This window comes from Polyodon spathula, unplaced genomic scaffold (assembly GCF_017654505.1).
Source record: "Polyodon spathula isolate WHYD16114869_AA unplaced genomic scaffold, ASM1765450v1 scaffolds_67, whole genome shotgun sequence".
In the NCBI taxonomy this organism is placed as follows: Eukaryota; Metazoa; Chordata; class Actinopteri; order Acipenseriformes; family Polyodontidae; genus Polyodon; species Polyodon spathula.
The window spans coordinates 77,516-95,015 of NW_024471561.1; the positions used below are offsets into that span (position 1 = coordinate 77,516).

At 40.0% G+C, this 17,500-nt stretch overlaps 1 protein-coding gene across 1 annotated transcript in view; it reads left to right on the plus strand.

The window, feature by feature from the left end:
* LOC121307991 (neurobeachin-like protein 1) overlaps positions 1–17,500 on the plus strand; it is a 25,887-nt gene that overhangs the window by 903 nt on the left and 7,484 nt on the right. Inside the window, exons 2-29 of the mRNA XM_041240277.1 lie at positions 95–253; positions 632–791; positions 1,171–1,259; positions 1,955–2,569; positions 2,815–2,990; positions 3,404–3,563; positions 4,521–4,649; positions 6,553–6,858; positions 7,387–7,536; positions 7,984–8,141; positions 8,674–8,798; positions 8,936–9,062; positions 9,476–9,624; positions 9,923–10,056; positions 10,740–10,847; positions 11,250–11,345; positions 11,679–11,803; positions 12,117–12,257; positions 13,073–13,203; positions 13,858–13,967; positions 14,073–14,190; positions 14,394–14,491; positions 14,599–14,715; positions 15,118–15,207; positions 15,452–15,561; positions 16,001–16,173; positions 16,660–16,754; positions 17,385–17,500. The exon at positions 17,385–17,500 is cut by the window's right edge and continues 1 nt beyond it. Coding sequence (XP_041096211.1) covers positions 95–253; positions 632–791; positions 1,171–1,259; positions 1,955–2,569; positions 2,815–2,990; positions 3,404–3,563; positions 4,521–4,649; positions 6,553–6,858; positions 7,387–7,536; positions 7,984–8,141; positions 8,674–8,798; positions 8,936–9,062; positions 9,476–9,624; positions 9,923–10,056; positions 10,740–10,847; positions 11,250–11,345; positions 11,679–11,803; positions 12,117–12,257; positions 13,073–13,203; positions 13,858–13,967; positions 14,073–14,190; positions 14,394–14,491; positions 14,599–14,715; positions 15,118–15,207; positions 15,452–15,561; positions 16,001–16,173; positions 16,660–16,754; positions 17,385–17,500 — 4,265 coding nt within the window. The remainder of the gene's footprint in view (positions 1–94; positions 254–631; positions 792–1,170; positions 1,260–1,954; positions 2,570–2,814; positions 2,991–3,403; positions 3,564–4,520; positions 4,650–6,552; positions 6,859–7,386; positions 7,537–7,983; positions 8,142–8,673; positions 8,799–8,935; positions 9,063–9,475; positions 9,625–9,922; positions 10,057–10,739; positions 10,848–11,249; positions 11,346–11,678; positions 11,804–12,116; positions 12,258–13,072; positions 13,204–13,857; positions 13,968–14,072; positions 14,191–14,393; positions 14,492–14,598; positions 14,716–15,117; positions 15,208–15,451; positions 15,562–16,000; positions 16,174–16,659; positions 16,755–17,384) is intronic.

A 17,500-nucleotide genomic window follows, 5' to 3' on the forward strand; every position in this document is an offset into this window, starting at 1 on the left:
ATGTATTCTAATGAACTTGTTTATATGACGTTCATAATTATCCACTGCAGTGCAGGTTGATTGTACTGACCCTGGCGTGTTGTGTTTTTGTCAGCTCTGTGGGATCCTGGAGGTATTGCTGAACCTTCTCCAGACCAGTACATCCCAAGACCAGCTCTTCCTGCTGCTCTTTGAGCCTGGCAATGCTGAAATCCTCTATACACTGCTGCTCAACCATAAGTACACTGACAAAGTCAGAGACCTGGTCTTCAAGGTGAGCAGAGCAGGAACTACTAATGGTGTACAGGAGATCTGTGTGGGTGCATGCAGTACTGTGTAATAACTAGGTTTTATTTATTACAGTACACACTTCACAGGGATGGAAATACGACTCCTGCATAGCAGTTTGAGCCATATAGGTGCACTGTTTGAAATCTCATCATCTCACATTGGATTAATGCCACTGTGAAAACATTGTATAATAGTAATGTTTAACAAGCACAACTAGGGCTCGAATAATGAAGTTACCATTGTTCTTTCACTTTTGGCCAGACTGTTAATAAAGGTGCTTGTTTGTTCTGGTTTTAATGGTGCTTTTGATGACAGACAGACGTATCCTGTCTCCTCTTTTTTTTTTCTCTCCTCGTGACAGATCTTTGAGAAAATGCTTAAGTGTGATAAAGTGTACGAGAAGAGCAAACAGCGCATCAAGCTGAGGGAGGTTGGGTACTCCGGGCTGATCCTACTGTTTAATGAAATTCCAATAACTCTGTCGCTCATTAAAAACCTCCTAAACCAGGTTCTTAATTCAGGTGAGCAAACAGCTATTTACAATTCATTTTTCCACAATACAAGACTCGCAATCTACATTTGCAAGCTTAGGGAATCTATCCCTTTTGTAATTGATTGTTTTGAACTCATAAACGTTTTTAACCTTTGCACTTGAATCCCATTTAAAAGTGGTTACATGCAGACTATATTGAGTGTTTTGGAATCAGTTCCACAAATAAGTAGCTTGTTGCTTAATTTCATTGACTTTCATGGAAAGATCTGCTTCATCAGCTGTCAATCTGGAAGAACAGAAGAGCAGGAGGAGCTCTGACAAAACAGTTTGGGCTTTAATGTTGTTTAGCAGACTCTTGGGTTATTTTCTACTGTGCTTCTGTGTGATGCTATATCTCTGTTCTTTAGATCCTGTGGTTAATTACAAGGATATCATGGCTTTGGTGCACTTGACTCACAAAGCAGGCTTGCATATTAGGCTGGTCATTTGTAAAAAGGTGAGTCCAGAGCAATCTTAAAAAGGTCACTTCCGTATGCAGTAGTTTTTAAGCAGTATACATTCAGAGCAGTTTTGAAAGTTTAATTTTGAGCTCTTCGCCTTTTTTTGAAAAGCTTTCCTCTTCAGGAGTTTGTTGAATGCTATCAAATAGTATTTTCAAATAGTGAACTCGGATTAGCATTCGATACCTTTCTCCAGATGGAATTTAAGATCACACAAGTAACCCCTCATTTACCTTGGTCCAGTAGATGTGATTTTCTAAGACACAATGGAATCTTATAGGCGACACTACAGAGGCAGTCCTCCATGGTGGTATGCCCCTATCAGAGCTCCCCATGATCTATTCATGCTACACTTCACTGTGACATTGCAAACCCAACTTTCTTTAGAATTGTTATGCAACTTTAGTATGTGTATTGTTTTTAAGTTCTTAAGGTCTGCAAAATCTAGGTGTATTCTGATTTTAGTTAAGTTATAATTAAAGAATACATATGTTCAGAAATGCATTTTTACTATTCCATATTAAGTGTAAGTGTGGAAGTGTGTTGCCATTGCTCAGACTTTGGAAGTTGAGAGTACCCTCAATTGAGAGATGTCCTCAGTCTCTTTTAAACCTATAGCAGACAGGCAATTATAGGGTGAGATTTTCATCGGCAGTGATTTGAAGTAACCTTGCTTTCTCTTCTAATAAAGCTTTACCAGCTATTGCAGTCACAGCAGGACGCGGCTCAGCAGATTTCCCGACAGGCTGGTTGGCAGGAGACTCTGGTCAAGCTGTACCTGAGAGAAAACGCTGAAACACGGGACAGCAGCATTAGCAAAGCAGACTCCGCAAGCACCAGCAGCCTGGATCACGTCAAGAACAGGTGGAGTGCTTCTGAATCCCACGATTCAGGGAAAGGAACTATTCAAGACAAACTAGACAATGACAAGGATGTTGTTGACAGACCTGCAATGGCAGATAGGTCAGTGGATTCTCACAGCATAGTAGACCATAGATCATTGGACGGTTTGATTCAATCGGTAAATGATGGAGAGGCAGTAGCCATGGAAACCCCTACTGAGGCCCTTGCCAAGTCCTGGGCCTCCAAAGCAGGCGGCTTGAGTTTAGATCTGTCCAGGATCTCTTATGAGCTGGGGGATAGTGGGACTCCAACTCCAGGAAGTCTGACCAGCACCCCCTCCCCCTCAGAGACTTCCAGGTCTTTCCCCAACGTCCAGTCTGACAGGGAGTCATCATCTTTTATGGAGGACAGCTTCTGCTTCAATGATGACTTCTCTTTATGTGAAAACTTTGGAGGTGCTGAGGTAAGTGAACAAAGTGGTTGATTGCTAACAAGACAATGGTCTGCAGTATATAAAATCTTGTTTTGTAAAAGTTGCCCCATAATTTTGCACAGCTGTTTAGTTCCCCTGTTGAGTTTATAGAAAAAGCCCCACTCTTAAGAGATGGAGTAGAAAGTACTCGCTACTGTGCTGAAATCAGTGATGCTGACACTGATGCAAGGTTTTCTAGTAAACCCTCCTGTTATATGCCCAAACACCTTTCTCAGAAGAGTGAGGAGGAGCTGACGAGGATGCTGAGCGAGATCCTGCTGTGTGTGATGTGGCGCGGAGTGGACGGCTCCGACGATGCTGCCTGGCTGGAGAGGGGACAGGTCTTCTCAGCCCTGACCAAGCTAGGAACAGCCAACGAGCTGCTTCAGCCTGCAGATGAGATCAAATTAAAGTGAGTCCTGGGGAATCTTTCAACCCATCCACACACTGGACAAGGTTTACAGCAAGGGACATGTTGCAAAATGATAGAGATTGAGTCAGCTTTATTCCCAGGTCTCGTATTTCAGTCAGTTTTATTGTTGGAAACATTTCTGTCTTTAGTCAATCAAAAAAATAGCTTAAATACTTTTATGAAATTTGTTCTAAATTGTTGTTGGCTTCTTTTAACAATAGCCTAGAACAGTTTCATTAATACCAAACTAATTAAAATGTGTCTAACCCCCAAAAAAGTGGCACTTTAAAAAAAAATTCTTAAATAAACAAACTTCTCTGTATGCAGCATAAGTTTATGAGACAAACTATCATGGATTGAACAATCAGTCCATCTCTAGGTGGTTTTATTAATCTTTTTTTTTTCTTTCCCAGTCTTCTTGAGAAGATGATAGAATGGGCAGTCACTGATAACCGAGAGGCTACAGTCACTACCTTGCCGGTCCACACAGAGAACGCTGTGTTCCTCTTGCATACTGTACAGGACTTCTTGCAGGCAGAGGGCCTGGTCAACCCAGCTCTGTGGACTGAGAAGGTAAGATCAGTATTTTTTAGGACTGAAGACATTATCAGCGGATAATAAAAAGCTGAGGGTTTTCACTGACATCATTGGCATGGTTCCCATTGTACACCAGTGGTTTGTTTCTGAATCTCATTTCTCACCCAGTCTGTTTCTTGAAACTGTTACACAAAATGGTGCTTGTTGAGATCCGGATACTGACATGTTATATGTTACCACACGCTTCAAAGTGCTTTCCTTTAGTCAGTCCATTTGTCTGGTGGTTTTTTTGTATTATTATTCTAATTATTAATATCACTTTTAATAGGAAGTCCTACATCCTCAGAAAATTCATCCTGATTTACTCATTGCAGCCTGCTCTGTTTGCTTCAGCTTGTTCACTGTCTGTGTTCAGTTTGTGGGTCATTGTGTGTACAGTGTATTGATTGACTCATTTCAGATGTTGATGCTACAGACAAGCGACACCGTAATCCCAGGTGTAGATGTAGTTTATTTTAGGGGCGTTTCTTAATTTTAGTTAACTAGTTAACTACCTTACTCACATACTAATATGTTGATATTATTTTTTTTCTTGTTGTCAATTGCTAGTTACCATAATATTTAAAAGTCTGTAAGCAAACATCAGGTTCTTATTTTGCGATTACCAACTCCAAGTGAATCATCACATTGAAATGTGGGCAAATTTGTTTAAAAGCCACTTTTAAAAAATGTTTTATTCATTTATAAATAGGTTGAAATATATTAACTTGCACAAAATGAACAACATTTGTTAATGCGTTAATAAGCTAGTCCTTGACAAAAAAAACGTGTGACCCATATTTCTACAACCTATGTTACAGTCATTTGGCAACCCTCTGATAAACTGCGTGGTTCAGATCCTTTGGATAACGATGCCTCGTGTGGTGCCTATTGTAGTTCCGGTTGACATGCCCAGAGCCGCCTTGATTGCAGTGTTTGTCATGTCATGTGCAGGTGCTGGAGGAGGCAGTGACTCTGATGGACAGTCTCATGGTGTGGTACTCGTCTGGCACACAGTGGATGCAGCTCTCCCAGGTCGGAGTGAGGCTGCTGCTGGGGTTCATGGCACAGGACAACATCCAGGTAGAGTCCGAGATTGGAATCTGGGGAAACTGATTAGCAGGACCCGCAGGTCAAGGGCAGTCTGAATATTGTTTCAAACCAAGTTAAGCGTCCTGGTGGAGTACAGATAATTAGGAGGTTTGATTTTTAGAGGGAGAGGGTGTTATTGAATAAGGAGAGAGTAAATGTTTAATTTAATTTGAAAAAAAAAAAATATATATATATATATATATGCTTGCTGGCTTTTATGCATTATATATATATGTGTGTGTGTGTGTTTGTATATCTATATATATATGTGTGTGTGTGTGTATGTATATGTATATATATATACACACACACACACACACATAGCCGAGTAATCCTGTGGAAAAGGGTTATATTCGTACATAGTTAAAATATGAGAAGTTTGACTGATTTTATTTTTTACATTTAACAATTAAGCTAATGCACTTTATTTGTTTGATTTTTACGAAAAGGATCCTGATGGTTGGTCTAGAATATATTCTGATTTGTAATGGCTATGAGGTAATACTGACAGGATCTGTCAAGTTCCCTTGAACGGTTCCACTGTCTGTTCTAAATTAATACAACGTGGCACAACTTCTACAGCTTTGTAAATAAGATCAGAAAATATTCCCTTAATACGTGACAACTGGCAGGCACATCTGGCCATAAATAACTACTTGTTTCCCCAGCCAATAAACAGATTTGTCATACAAACAGCTGGTTTCACATAGAGGGTGTATTCAGAGGGCTGAAGACAAGTAAAACTCTAGCGTGAAGCCTTTCATTAGTAATTTTAATAGACGTTCCTCATATGCTTCCTGTAGATTAAATGATTGGCGTCTCGCATTAATCAAAAAAATAGTATCATATGCAAAACGTGATATTTAACAGGCATGTAAATATGTTTGAATATTTTTTATAAACAGAAGGCTATGAATTTGACATCATTGGACTGCCATAATCGGACCCAATGGCTACTGAGTAAATATGTTGAATGGTAGCTACACTTGGACACAATTAATGTAAACCCTCTTACGACTTCAGGAATTAAATCTGACTTGTTTGTAACTCTTTATATTTAGTAATTAACTGCATATGTACATGTACGTTCTCATTTTAAAGTAAGAAATCTTAAAAGCAAAACTAAATCAAATAAAACAGTACCAGTATTGCTGAGAAGGAATTGCATAGGTTTCACTATATACATGGATAGGTGTGACAGGGTAGCCGGGTGGTGACATCCAGCCAGATGCAGGAAGAAAACGCACAAAAGTACTGCGGTGCAAAAAGGCGCGGCATGCGCCGTTTATTTTCAAAACAAATAAAATAAAAATGTTTTGCAAAAGTAATGCTCATAGAGCAAAACAAAAATTCAGACAGAAACAAGTCACGAACACTAAACAATACCTCGGTCAGGCTGGGCAATCGCCTTCACTGATCCTATGTAGTATCTGTATTTTTGTTTTCTTTCTTGCTCCCCTTCTCTCCGCTAGAACACCCACCCGGAGTGCAGAGAGCTGATGGCTTTTATGCAGGTGGCCACCTTCTGCACAAGGTTTTTTAATGTGGATGGGGCCATCAATATATTTTTAAATAAATACAAATCAACAACAACACGGCCCTCGTCCTCATATTTACACATAATAAATCATAATAATAATAACAACAACAATAAAAAAACATATATACAAGCAGGGCTTTGCCCTGCTCCTTTTTAATAATGTGCATGGCTCTCTCCTGCTGCCCTGCTACAATGGGATATAGTTTATTATAGTCGTTCAAAGATGTAACGTACAGAATAGTGTTAACCCTTCTGAAACCCAAGCAAGCTAAATGCATTTTTATAAACGGGAAATATACTATTATTCACAGCCATTAAAAACAATATAAATGCGTGGGTTATGATCTTTCCCAGGTGTGCGCCATGGCCACAGCCAAACTGAACACCATCCTGCAGACAAAGGCCATTGACAGCCAGGACGAGGCGTGCTACCTGCTGGGCAAGCTGGAGGGCATCCTGAGCAAGTCCATCCGGGAGAAGACCGAGACCTACTCCTTCCTCATCCCCCTCATCCGCAGCCTGCTCCCCAAGATCCACCAGCTGCTCTACATGCAGCTGCACCTGCCTTCCCTGCCCAATACCAACGGCAGCCCCTCCTTCTTCGAGGATTTCCAGGAGTACTGCAGCTCCGATGAGTGGCGGGTCTACCTGGACAAATACGTGAGTGCGCCGGAGAGCTTAGGAATGTTAAACGCTCCTTGTGATGGTCCTGATTTTGAAAGCTGAGTCCATGGTGTGTATTTTAATGAGAAGTATTGGTGTACCAAAATCAAATGGCTTGGGATATCTGCCTGAGCAGTAGGGTTAGTTGAAGCGCAATGAGGTGAACTAACTACTGATTGAGTGAATTGCAGGATCCATTCCAGGTTTTACTGTGAGCTTGATTAGCTCTAGTATACAGGTAACAAGCTCATTGTATGTTAAACTCAAATCCAGGACTGGTTAAACTGCTATGCAGTGGGATCTTATTTTCATCCCTGGAATCACCCTGCCCTCATAAATAAAACTAATAATTTCTTTGGTTCTTTCCCACCAAATCTTTAAAATGGCCCCCTCGTCTCTCTCAAATACACTTCCTTGATGTCTGTTTACTCCACTCCTTCATAGGTTAGCTTTCTGTGCTACAGTGTCGACTCAGAAAACCAGGTTGGCATTTTAAAGTCTTGTTTTAAATAAATGTCTTTACAGATCATTCCTTACATGAAGCAATATGAGATTGAGATATTCAGCAGGGGCCACGAGTCCATGGCCATCTACTGGAAGAACTGCTACGAGGCATTCATGGTGACCTGGCACAAGCGGGAGAGAGAAAGAGGAGAGAGCAAACTCAAATTCCAGGTACATTCAGCATACATCCATTTTTGTATTATAACATAAATATATAAATATATATTCATCTATAGATGTATATATATATATATATATATATATATATATATATATATATCCAAACTTGAGACCACAAGCCACGTGTCAGACAGTTACAGAACATACAACTCAAATGACATAAATATTTTAGATAAATGCATGAATAAAAAATTCCAGAAGTAAGCCATTGTTTATTAAGCAGATTTTTTGTTATTTTTAGTTATGCAGGTAGTTGTTTACGGTAACATACTGATGTGTTTTTATCTGGAAGCTGATCATTTCCCAGGGTTAACAAAGAATGAGCCTGAGGCTGACATCCTGTGGCAGACTGAAACTCTTAACACAAGGGTTCTCCAAGGTTTGATGCAGTGGCATCTACAACACACGCAATAAAAATGCACTGCTTTTTTTCTGCAGGAGTTCTTTGTAGAACCGTTCACACGCAGGTCCCGCCAGGAGAACCTGCGCTACAACAACATGCTGAAGCAGATCAACAGCCAGCACATTGCCACCCTGAGGCAGTGGAAGGCAGCGCGCCGTGGGCTGGTCAGTGAGAGGGGCCCGTGGGCTGACAGGTACGAGACCCTTCTCACGGTCAATAGATGAACAAACAGAGATATACCGTCTGGTGTGTACAGGACCCCAAGGTGGATGGGGAAGTGTACCTCAGTTGGGTCGCAGGATACTGGATGGCACAGTGGAACTGCCTTTGTCTAGTGCACTGGCATGCAAAGCACTAAAACAAACAAAAAAAAAAAGAAAACAGACAGTGATTCACACTGTAAATTATTTACAATATTCTCTGTGGACATTGAGCTACATCACAGAACCTAGGAAGTCTGTGCCAAACAATTTTCAGCCATCAGTGCATCGAACAGAGCTGAACACATGCGGTAACAGAGACGTTTTAAATTGTAGACTGGAAATACCGACCACATTCGGGTCGGTATTTATTTTGTAGTAAAGAGTTTATTTCACATTACATTGGTGAACAAACAGAAGAAAAATAGCCTATCTTTATATATGTCAAAAGAAGAGTTGCTGGTTTCAGTTTACTGCATATCATAATGGAAATTATCACTCATTCGTGCTTTTATTCTTATTCAGGAAGCAGAGTGCAGTGCACTGGAAACTCTCTAGCGCTGAAAACTACTCCCGCATGAGGTTGAAACTGACCCAGAACTACAATTTTGACCCCCACACCGAGGCCAGCGCTTTGAGAGACAATCTCGGTAAGAAGGAGGGACTGTCTGAGCCCGCATTGCCCATGTGTGGAATTCTGTAGGCTGGTTCGTTCGATGTATTGGAATTGCAGTGGCAAAAGTAGTGCTGTAGTATTACAGCTGTATCTTTTCATGTGTTTGGACAGGCATGCAGGAGAGCAAGCCTGCAAATGAGTCTCTGCTCCTGGAGGCAGTGAAGCAGGTGAAGGTGAGCGACGTGGAGGAGGACATGCTGGAGCTGCCAGAGGAGGACTCCACTGCCGGCAACAGCCTGTGAGTATGAATAGGCACTGAAATATAGCTCCCTCTGCTGGTGAACTGCAGCAGCAGCTTGTACAGCGCTTTATCATAACAAGGCATCTCCACAATATTCAATTAATCAAGACCTACAGTGGAAGGTTATTTAAAAACAAAGGAAAATGCCACTCTGGGTAGTTTGATAGGAACTACTTTTTCAAATGTACATGGGGGGAGCACATACAGTTATTAATCTGAAAAGAAAATTGGTTAAATTAATTCAAAGAGGTATTTTTACAGTAGTTCTTCTATGTTAACTTTAAACATTAAAAAATTAAGAATGTTCTTCCTAGATATCTTAAAATGGGTTTTATGATTCAGCTACATTGGGTGTTTTACCTTCATGCTTCTGTGGCATCTTCTGGCTTAAATTTGTTTCCCATTGTTAGGAATGAGATCGAGGAGCAGAGTCAGAAGGAAAAGCTGGTCATTTCAGAGGACTGTGATCTCATTACAGTGATGGACATCATTAGCGGTCGTCTAGAAGTGACCACCCAGCACATCTATTTCTATGATGGAAGTGTGGAAAAGGAGGAAGGTTGGTATCCTTTTTGTATACAAAGGGACAGATTTAAGGTCTTTGTTTGTTTATTTATTTATTTATTTTTGTTAAGGATTCAGTTTCCATTGCTATTAAAAAAAAAAAAAAAAAAAAAAAAATGGTTAATGTTTTTGGCTAGTATGTTTCAACTAAAAGAACTGAAGTTTATTCTCTTTAGAACAATCCAATGTTCAATAAACAGGTGGTGGTGTCAGTTTTAAACTGCATCTGATTTATTTTTTTTTTTTAATTTGACAACCTAAATTATTTTTTTATTTGATTCACTTTATTTTAGGGGTGGGCTATGATTTTAAGTGGCCACTCTCCCAGATCCGAGAGATACATCTACGTCGCTACAACTTGAGACGTTCTGCTTTGGAAATATTCCTCATCGACCAGACAAATTACTTTCTGAACTTCCCAAAGGAGGTAAGGTCTAACTTTAGTGGCGAGTTGGCTTGGGGAAGGAGTGTGTTTGTACACAGAGGACACTCCACGAACATTCATTGAATATCATAGTTAGTTAGGGCAGTGGGGAGGAAGTGTGAGAGATCAGCTGTGATGTCACAGTGAGGTCTCCTTTCTACTGTCTGTGGACTGCCAGTTTGCCCGTGTGCTTTGAAAATTGATCAGACTGTTTGAGTAAAATGTATGCCATATCAAGTTATCCTGACTGTAATATTAATAACAAAAGAAAACTTAGGTGGCTGTATCGCATCACTATCGATGTCTGCTTGTTTATACATGCAGTCACCTGCACTGTCGACATGCAAACATTGTTCTGTTTACACAGCTGGCAATGCCAGAGTAAGACATCTTGTTGGAACAGCAGTCACTCTGGAGATTTCTATTATTCATAAAGTCCTTCTATATCTTGGTCTGTAAAATTATTTTCAAATAAATCAACCTATTTATATTTGTCAATTTACTGCAGGCCCTTCCATGTTTTTATACTAATGCTGTAATGGAATTCTGTGCATTTTTTTTTTTTTTTTTTTTGAGAGAAATTAAAGCTCTCATGTAGGAAATAGAGCACTCTAATAGCTATTGATTTTGGCATAATTTCTAAGTGATTATGAATTAGCATCAAAAGGTTTGTTTTTCAATTTTAGGTGCGAAACAAAGTGTACAGCCGGATGCATTTGTTAACTGTCGGCTCCCCAAACCTTTATGGAACTCGCTCTCCTCAAGAACTGTTGAAAGCTTCAGGACTATCGCAGGTAAGCTTCAACATTTGCCATTTTAACCCATCTACCCAGTTTTAAAATGCCCAATTAAAATTTTCCCCGCTGCAGCCCACTTACTAACCAGGAGGACTGAAGCCCCTGCTACTCTGGAGGCACTAGCCTGGGAAGTCTTCTGATTAAGAATGATTAATGAAGTCCATGAAGGGTGTTTTTCTTCCCTAACTCTGTGGAAGCACACGGGTCAATGAAATACTCTGTGTGCCTCCAGTCAAGATCAGCAACTTGCTGCAAACGCATCACCCCCACCCTGACCTCCAGAAAGTTATATTAACATATAAATGTCTTGATGCTCTTTGGATTCTGAATAATAAAAATGTGAATTTGCACTTTAATACCAATATCAAATTCATATATATTTCTCTCCCCTCTATTTAGAAATGGGTGAACAGAGAGATCTCAAACTTCGACTACCTCATTCAGCTAAACACGATAGCTGGAAGAACATACAATGATCTCGCCCAGTACCCTGTGGTATGTCTACTTGTGTGTTTTTTTTTAACCCTATTAACATTTTCTCTACCAAGCTTTGGCTTGATGTATTCTTCTTCTTTTATGATACACAGCAGCTGTGTATAGTATAAGATCATGATCCTGTAATACAGTATTACTAGACAGTGTAGGTTTTCTTTGTAAATTTAATATGCCCATATTGTAACTGCCAACCCACAGCGACTATGGGCTTTACATGTATGTTGTATTTCAGGGAGGAATGTAATTATTTTAAATGAGAAACAACTCCATTGTAACTGTTACATTTACCATGCCTTCAGTACATTGTTTTAATTATTTATTTATTTATTTTAGTTCCCCTGGGTTCTATGTGATTACACCTCAGAGGAGCTTGACTTGAACAATCCTGCAGTGTTTAGAGACCTTTCCAAACCAATAGGAGTGGTGAATGAAAAGAATGCCAAATCTGTTTTCGAAAAGTATGTTTTTTTTTGTTTGGTTTTTGGCTTTAGCTGTATTTGTGTTATTTTTATTTTGAACTTGGTTGTCGTTTTACAAAATGAAAGAGTAGGTAGCTTAATTTCATTTTTACGTTTCCTTTTCTTTCATCTTACCTTTTTATGAAATTTGATTACTGTAGGTTGCCTGAGGTGCTTCGTACTATTTTGAAATTGCCAGCAGTCGTATTTGCTGGGCTGTTACAAATGGCATTTTGAAGCTGTTAACTCTTAAAGCCTGTATTGTTGTGACATTTTGTGAAGATATTCATTGAGCCATCCTTGTTTCAATCAGGTATGATAATTTTGAGGACCCCACAGGAACCATTGACAAGTTCCACTATGGGACTCACTACTCCAATGCTGCTGGGGTGATGCACTACCTGATGCGGGTAGAGCCCTTCACTACACTGCACATCCAGCTCCAGAGTGGAAGGTAAACCCTGGAATACTGTGTTAAGCCATGTCTCAGTTAGATACAACTTTCTTTGTTATATCTTGAACTGCTCACCCAGCTGTGATTAAACTTGGACATTCCACGTTTGTAATTGGGATCAAACATTGGTAATAGGTTATGGCTTCTGATGGTTTGTGCTAGTTTTATCTTCTGAAGCACACTTTGAAATTTGACGGAACAGATGCCCCTAACCAAAACGTCATCAGCAAGCGCATAAAAGCTCTGTTTTTTTTTCTTTCTTGTCGCTCTTTGTGTTTCGGCTTCCATCCTCCCCAGCCAACACCTCGCAGCCTGCCTCGTCCGGGGGGGGGGGGGGGGGGGGGGGGGGGGGGGGGGGGGTGGGGGTGGCTCAAGTCACTTTCTATCTGCGGCACTGGGATGCATGTAACTGTTCATGTATTTCCAGCCGGCCTCGCGCAGGTAGCCATCGGGCACCCACGGATGAGACCTCCGGCCAAATTTATCTTTCACTCGGGCCTTGATCGCCCTTCACAGTCATAAATCATCAGCAATTGCAATCATCATTCATTCATTGCCATTTATTCATAACGGATTCTCTGTGCAGAATTATTTATTTTTCGCTACCTCTTATGGAAATGACCAGATTATCCGATAAAGGCACCAAATCCCATTTTACGATTAACAGCATTTACTAGAGCACCAGGCAGTCCAACTAGCTTGCAGCAACCACATAGAGTAAGAGGGGAGAGGAAAGCTCAACCTTTTGCCTATTAATACGGCATTGCTCTGTAAAATCAAACTCTTTTTAAGATGTTGTTTTTGTCCCCTGACAGGTTTGATTGTGCAGACAGACAGTTCCATTCCATACCTGCAACCTGGCAGGCTCTGATAGACAATCCAAACGATGTCAAAGAGCTCATTCCAGAATTCTTCTACTTCCCAGAATTCTTAGAGAACAAGAACAGTGAGTAAAGAAGTTGTCATATTTATGATTATTTTTTTATTTATTTATTTATTAATTCGGCATCTAAGTTAAAAATCCATAGTTCTCCTCAGTATCAGAAATTTGAATGCTGCATGTCCCATGAACTTAGTGTAGCAGTCAGTTTTCAAGATTCTTATGAATTAATGCTAGGAATACATTTTAAAAGCGAGTACGTAAAAGACAAGATTTTTTTTTCGTTGCTTGAAATGAACACAGATAAACTGTAATTAACAAACTGTGCCCACAACTACTGAACTAAAACATCTTAGTTTAAAAAAAATAAATAAATAAATTAATTAATTAATTAATTAAACCACTGTACTCGCCAAAGATGAACAAAATGTCATCCGCGATTCTCAAACTTCGCTGCGCTGTGACCTGCTAGTTCTAGCAATGAAAATTATTAGTCAGTTTTGTTTACAGCCAATAGTAAAAAAAATAAATAAATAATAATAATAATTACAAGTGTTTCTAGGGTGCCACAGGTTACGCGATCGTACCACAAGGACAGCTTGACCATGAAGACCTTGGAGAACCATGAGATGAACTCTGACTCCTAAATCATCACGTCTTCACAGGAAATTGGTACAATGTGTTAATATCAAATGCTCTTTTCTTTCCCCCCTGTTGTAGACTTTGACCTTGGGCGTTTGCAGATATCCAAAGAGCGTGTTGATGAAGTCATTCTTCCAAAATGGGCGAAATCCCCTGAGGATTTCATCTACAAGCACAGGAAAGCACTGGTGAGCTTCCAGTCATCACTCCTGTCTATAAGGACACAGGAGAAACATGTTGAATCCACTATATGTAATCACTGACATTTTCTGTCTGTATGTATCTGTTTTAAGGAGTCAGAGTATGTGTCGGCCCATCTCCATGAATGGATTGACCTGATCTTCGGATACAAGCAACGGGGACCAGATGCTGTGGAGGCGCTCAATGTTTTCTATTACTGTACTTATGAAGGTGAAGATCACGAAATTACTTGAACACAGTGATCTATTGAGGAAGGGAGTCTGACCGTGGTCTTGCTGCCCACCAGAGACAGCTGATTTTTACACTGTTAAAATGTCTGTGTGTCTCACATACAGAAGCACCTCAGGTGTCCTACTTGAATAGGTCCAGGATTGTTTCCTCCTTAAACTGACTGGCTGTGCTTTAACACCTAGGGGCCGTGGACCTGGATGCTATAGCCGATGAGAAGGAGCGGAAAGCTTTGGAAGCAATGATCAACAATTTTGGACAGACTCCTTGTCAGCTACTCAAGGTAAACATTAAGATATCAAAGATGCTTTCCAGCATATCATCCCATTTGAACCTGAGCTGTGGTCCAAAGCAATGTCTTATCTGTTGATCTTTTTGCTGTCTTTACAGGAGCCCCATCCTGTCCGGCTGTCCACTGAGGAGTTGGAGAAACGCCAGGCCAGGCTGGATAGCTGTTCTCTTAGTGTCTTCCAACATCTCACAGAACTCAAGTCTTTCTTTGTGGAGGTACATACTTTAAGAACTTGCAGGTTACAGTGAAAAGTAAATGGACAGGCTGGTTTAGGACAGGCCCAGGCAAAAAACAATCAAAAAGATTTTACTGATCAATATTCACATAGCATAGTTTCAGTACACTTGCAGGCATACCAGTTCCCTGTTTTAGTATCACTGTGCTCTTGCGATGATGTTGATGATGGACCATTATACAAGTTCAAGACTACATGTTTTAAATTTGTGTGTTGGTCCAATCAAAGGTGTGAACATCGACGCTGTTTGTTCTTGCTCATTAACTTGAAATGTAATTGCCCGCCACAGCTAGGGCAGCTGGAGAAGTTGAATGTCTCTTGCACTGGCAGCAGCCTGGTGTGCTGTAAAATCTGAGTAATGTATTTCTGTTCTGTTCCTCAGGGGATCAGTGATAATGTTCCACTAGTAAAGGCGGTTGTCCCTAAAAATCAGTCTCACTCATTCATGTCCCAAGGGAGCCCGGACACACTGGTGAGTCTTTCTTTCTAAAGAAATGTATTTGCTTTTCATATCTTGAGTGGATACTGAACATTGCAGACTTTTCTGAAAATCTGACTTGCCAAAAACAAAGTGTGTTTGTTGAACTGTGATTGTATGAAAATCTTTGGCTCAGAAATGATTACTTCAGCTGTAAATTGCATTATATCTTTAGGCTAGAACCAATTCTAATGATAGATTTTTGAAGTAAAGGTTTTTAACCAATTAAATTCTACAGGTCACATTGAGCCAGAACTGCCTGATGGGAACACATGGATGGCTGCCTTATGATAAAAACATATCCAATTACTTTACATTCATCAAGGACCCAGCTGTATCAAATGCAAAGTGAGTACATTATGAAGTGGGCTGTAGTATTTAAACCAAACGCTGATTTTCTGTACAGCATGTTTCTTCAAGTCAAAGCTGTTCTACTAATTAGTTGCTAGTGTCTAAATTCTATATAAATGTAATTAAAATCAGCTTTCTTTAAAGAGCAGAAGCTCTCTTTAGTAACGGGGACAGCATTTTAATTATTTAAATGATATTAAGCTGTATTTAAATCAAGCATTTATTTATTTTTTATCAACTTAATAGTGTTTTAATTGATGCAAACAAATAATGGTTTGTGTTCAAATTGGAAACTGTGTGTAAAGTTAGTTGTGCAGTAAAGGTGTATATTTGGTGGCCAATTTGATTGCATCTTATTGGTAGAAGTGATTTTTAGTTCTAGTTTATTTATCTTTCATTTAAGTTTGTATTCTCCCCACTCCTTCAACCCCTCTAGAACCCAGCGCTGTATTAATGGCCCATTTACCCCCGGGCTAGAGGTCACCACCAAGCTCTTTGTTGTGTCACATGACGGGAAATTGCTCTTCAGTGGAGGACACTGGGACAACAGCATCCGAGTGACCTCACTAGCTAAGGGCAAGCTGGTTGGACAGCACATTAGGCACATGGGTAAAGTGTTGCTTTTTGGTTTTTTATATACATGTATTAATTTACTTCAGCATATGCTTTTGGGCTTTGGTCAGTTTTAAACAGAAGTAAAAAACTAGGTCCCATACAATGTGTTGCCTTAACTGCAAAAGTTGGATCCTGGGTTTTTTGGCACTTTAGATAATTGCTTGGTGGCAAAAAATGGTAACCATTTGAGGACTTGCTTTTTGATTTGTCATCAACATTCTCTCTTTGAAAAATTATGAAAATTCGATCTTTCATTATGCACTGCATGTTAGGGGGCAGGTTTAGTTTAGTTTGGTTTTTAAGTCTGCAGTTTTGAGTTGTTTTCATGTTCCTAGATCTGTATACAGATCTGCAGTGTTTAATGAGTTATTGTATGGTTGCTTTGTTGGCATGAGCACATTCTGCTTCACAGCCAAATAAATACAGTGTGGACATCCTGGTACAGTACAGTACACCTTTATCTTACCTTCACTGTTTCAGATATTGTGACCTGTCTGGCTACAGACTACTGTGGAATTCACCTAATATCAGGCTCACAGGACAAAACATGCATGATCTGGCAAGTTCTGCAGCAGGTATGTGGGAGAGAGGTTGGTGGGACTGTTGCTCACTCTCTCAAATAGTGCTTCTGTAGTAACATGTTCAATCACCTTGAGGTCCGGTCTGGGCAAACCAACCAAACTGCAACCTTGCTACTGCGTTTGGTTGTACAGTGTGTGTGCAGTAGGATTGGGTGCTTGTGTGTTAACTGCATTAAAAACTGCATTGTGTTTGTCTGCAATGTATGTTAGTATTGTAGTTTTATGAGATAAATGGGGAAAGGAGCAATGTTGAAATGCTAATGTGAATAAATGAAGATCCACGTAAAGTCTTAAACTTTCATTGTGTCTTAAAAGCATGGCTTGCAGATAAAGCTGTTATCACTGGATTATCTCTATTGATAGGCATGCAGTGGAGGTGCCTGTACATCCGTGCACAAGATCTTGCACTGTGAGCTACATCTACAGATTCACTTTGGCATTTGTGATTATGCTTAGCATAGGGGTTTCTTAAAACAAATCATTGATGTCTATATCCTTTTGATGTTTTAATCTCTGTTATCCGTCTAAGTTTAGTGCATATTGATTTAAAGATAATGGTCGACAGCTTTAGGGCTGCACCCCAATACTAATCCTCCTAATAATCTTTACCACCTCCCCTATTAGGGAGGAGTTCCAGTAGGTTTGGTGGCTAAGCCTGTGCAGATTCTGTATGGACACACCGATGAGATTACGAGTGTGACTATCAGCACCGAGCTGGACGTGGCTGTCTCAGGTTCTAG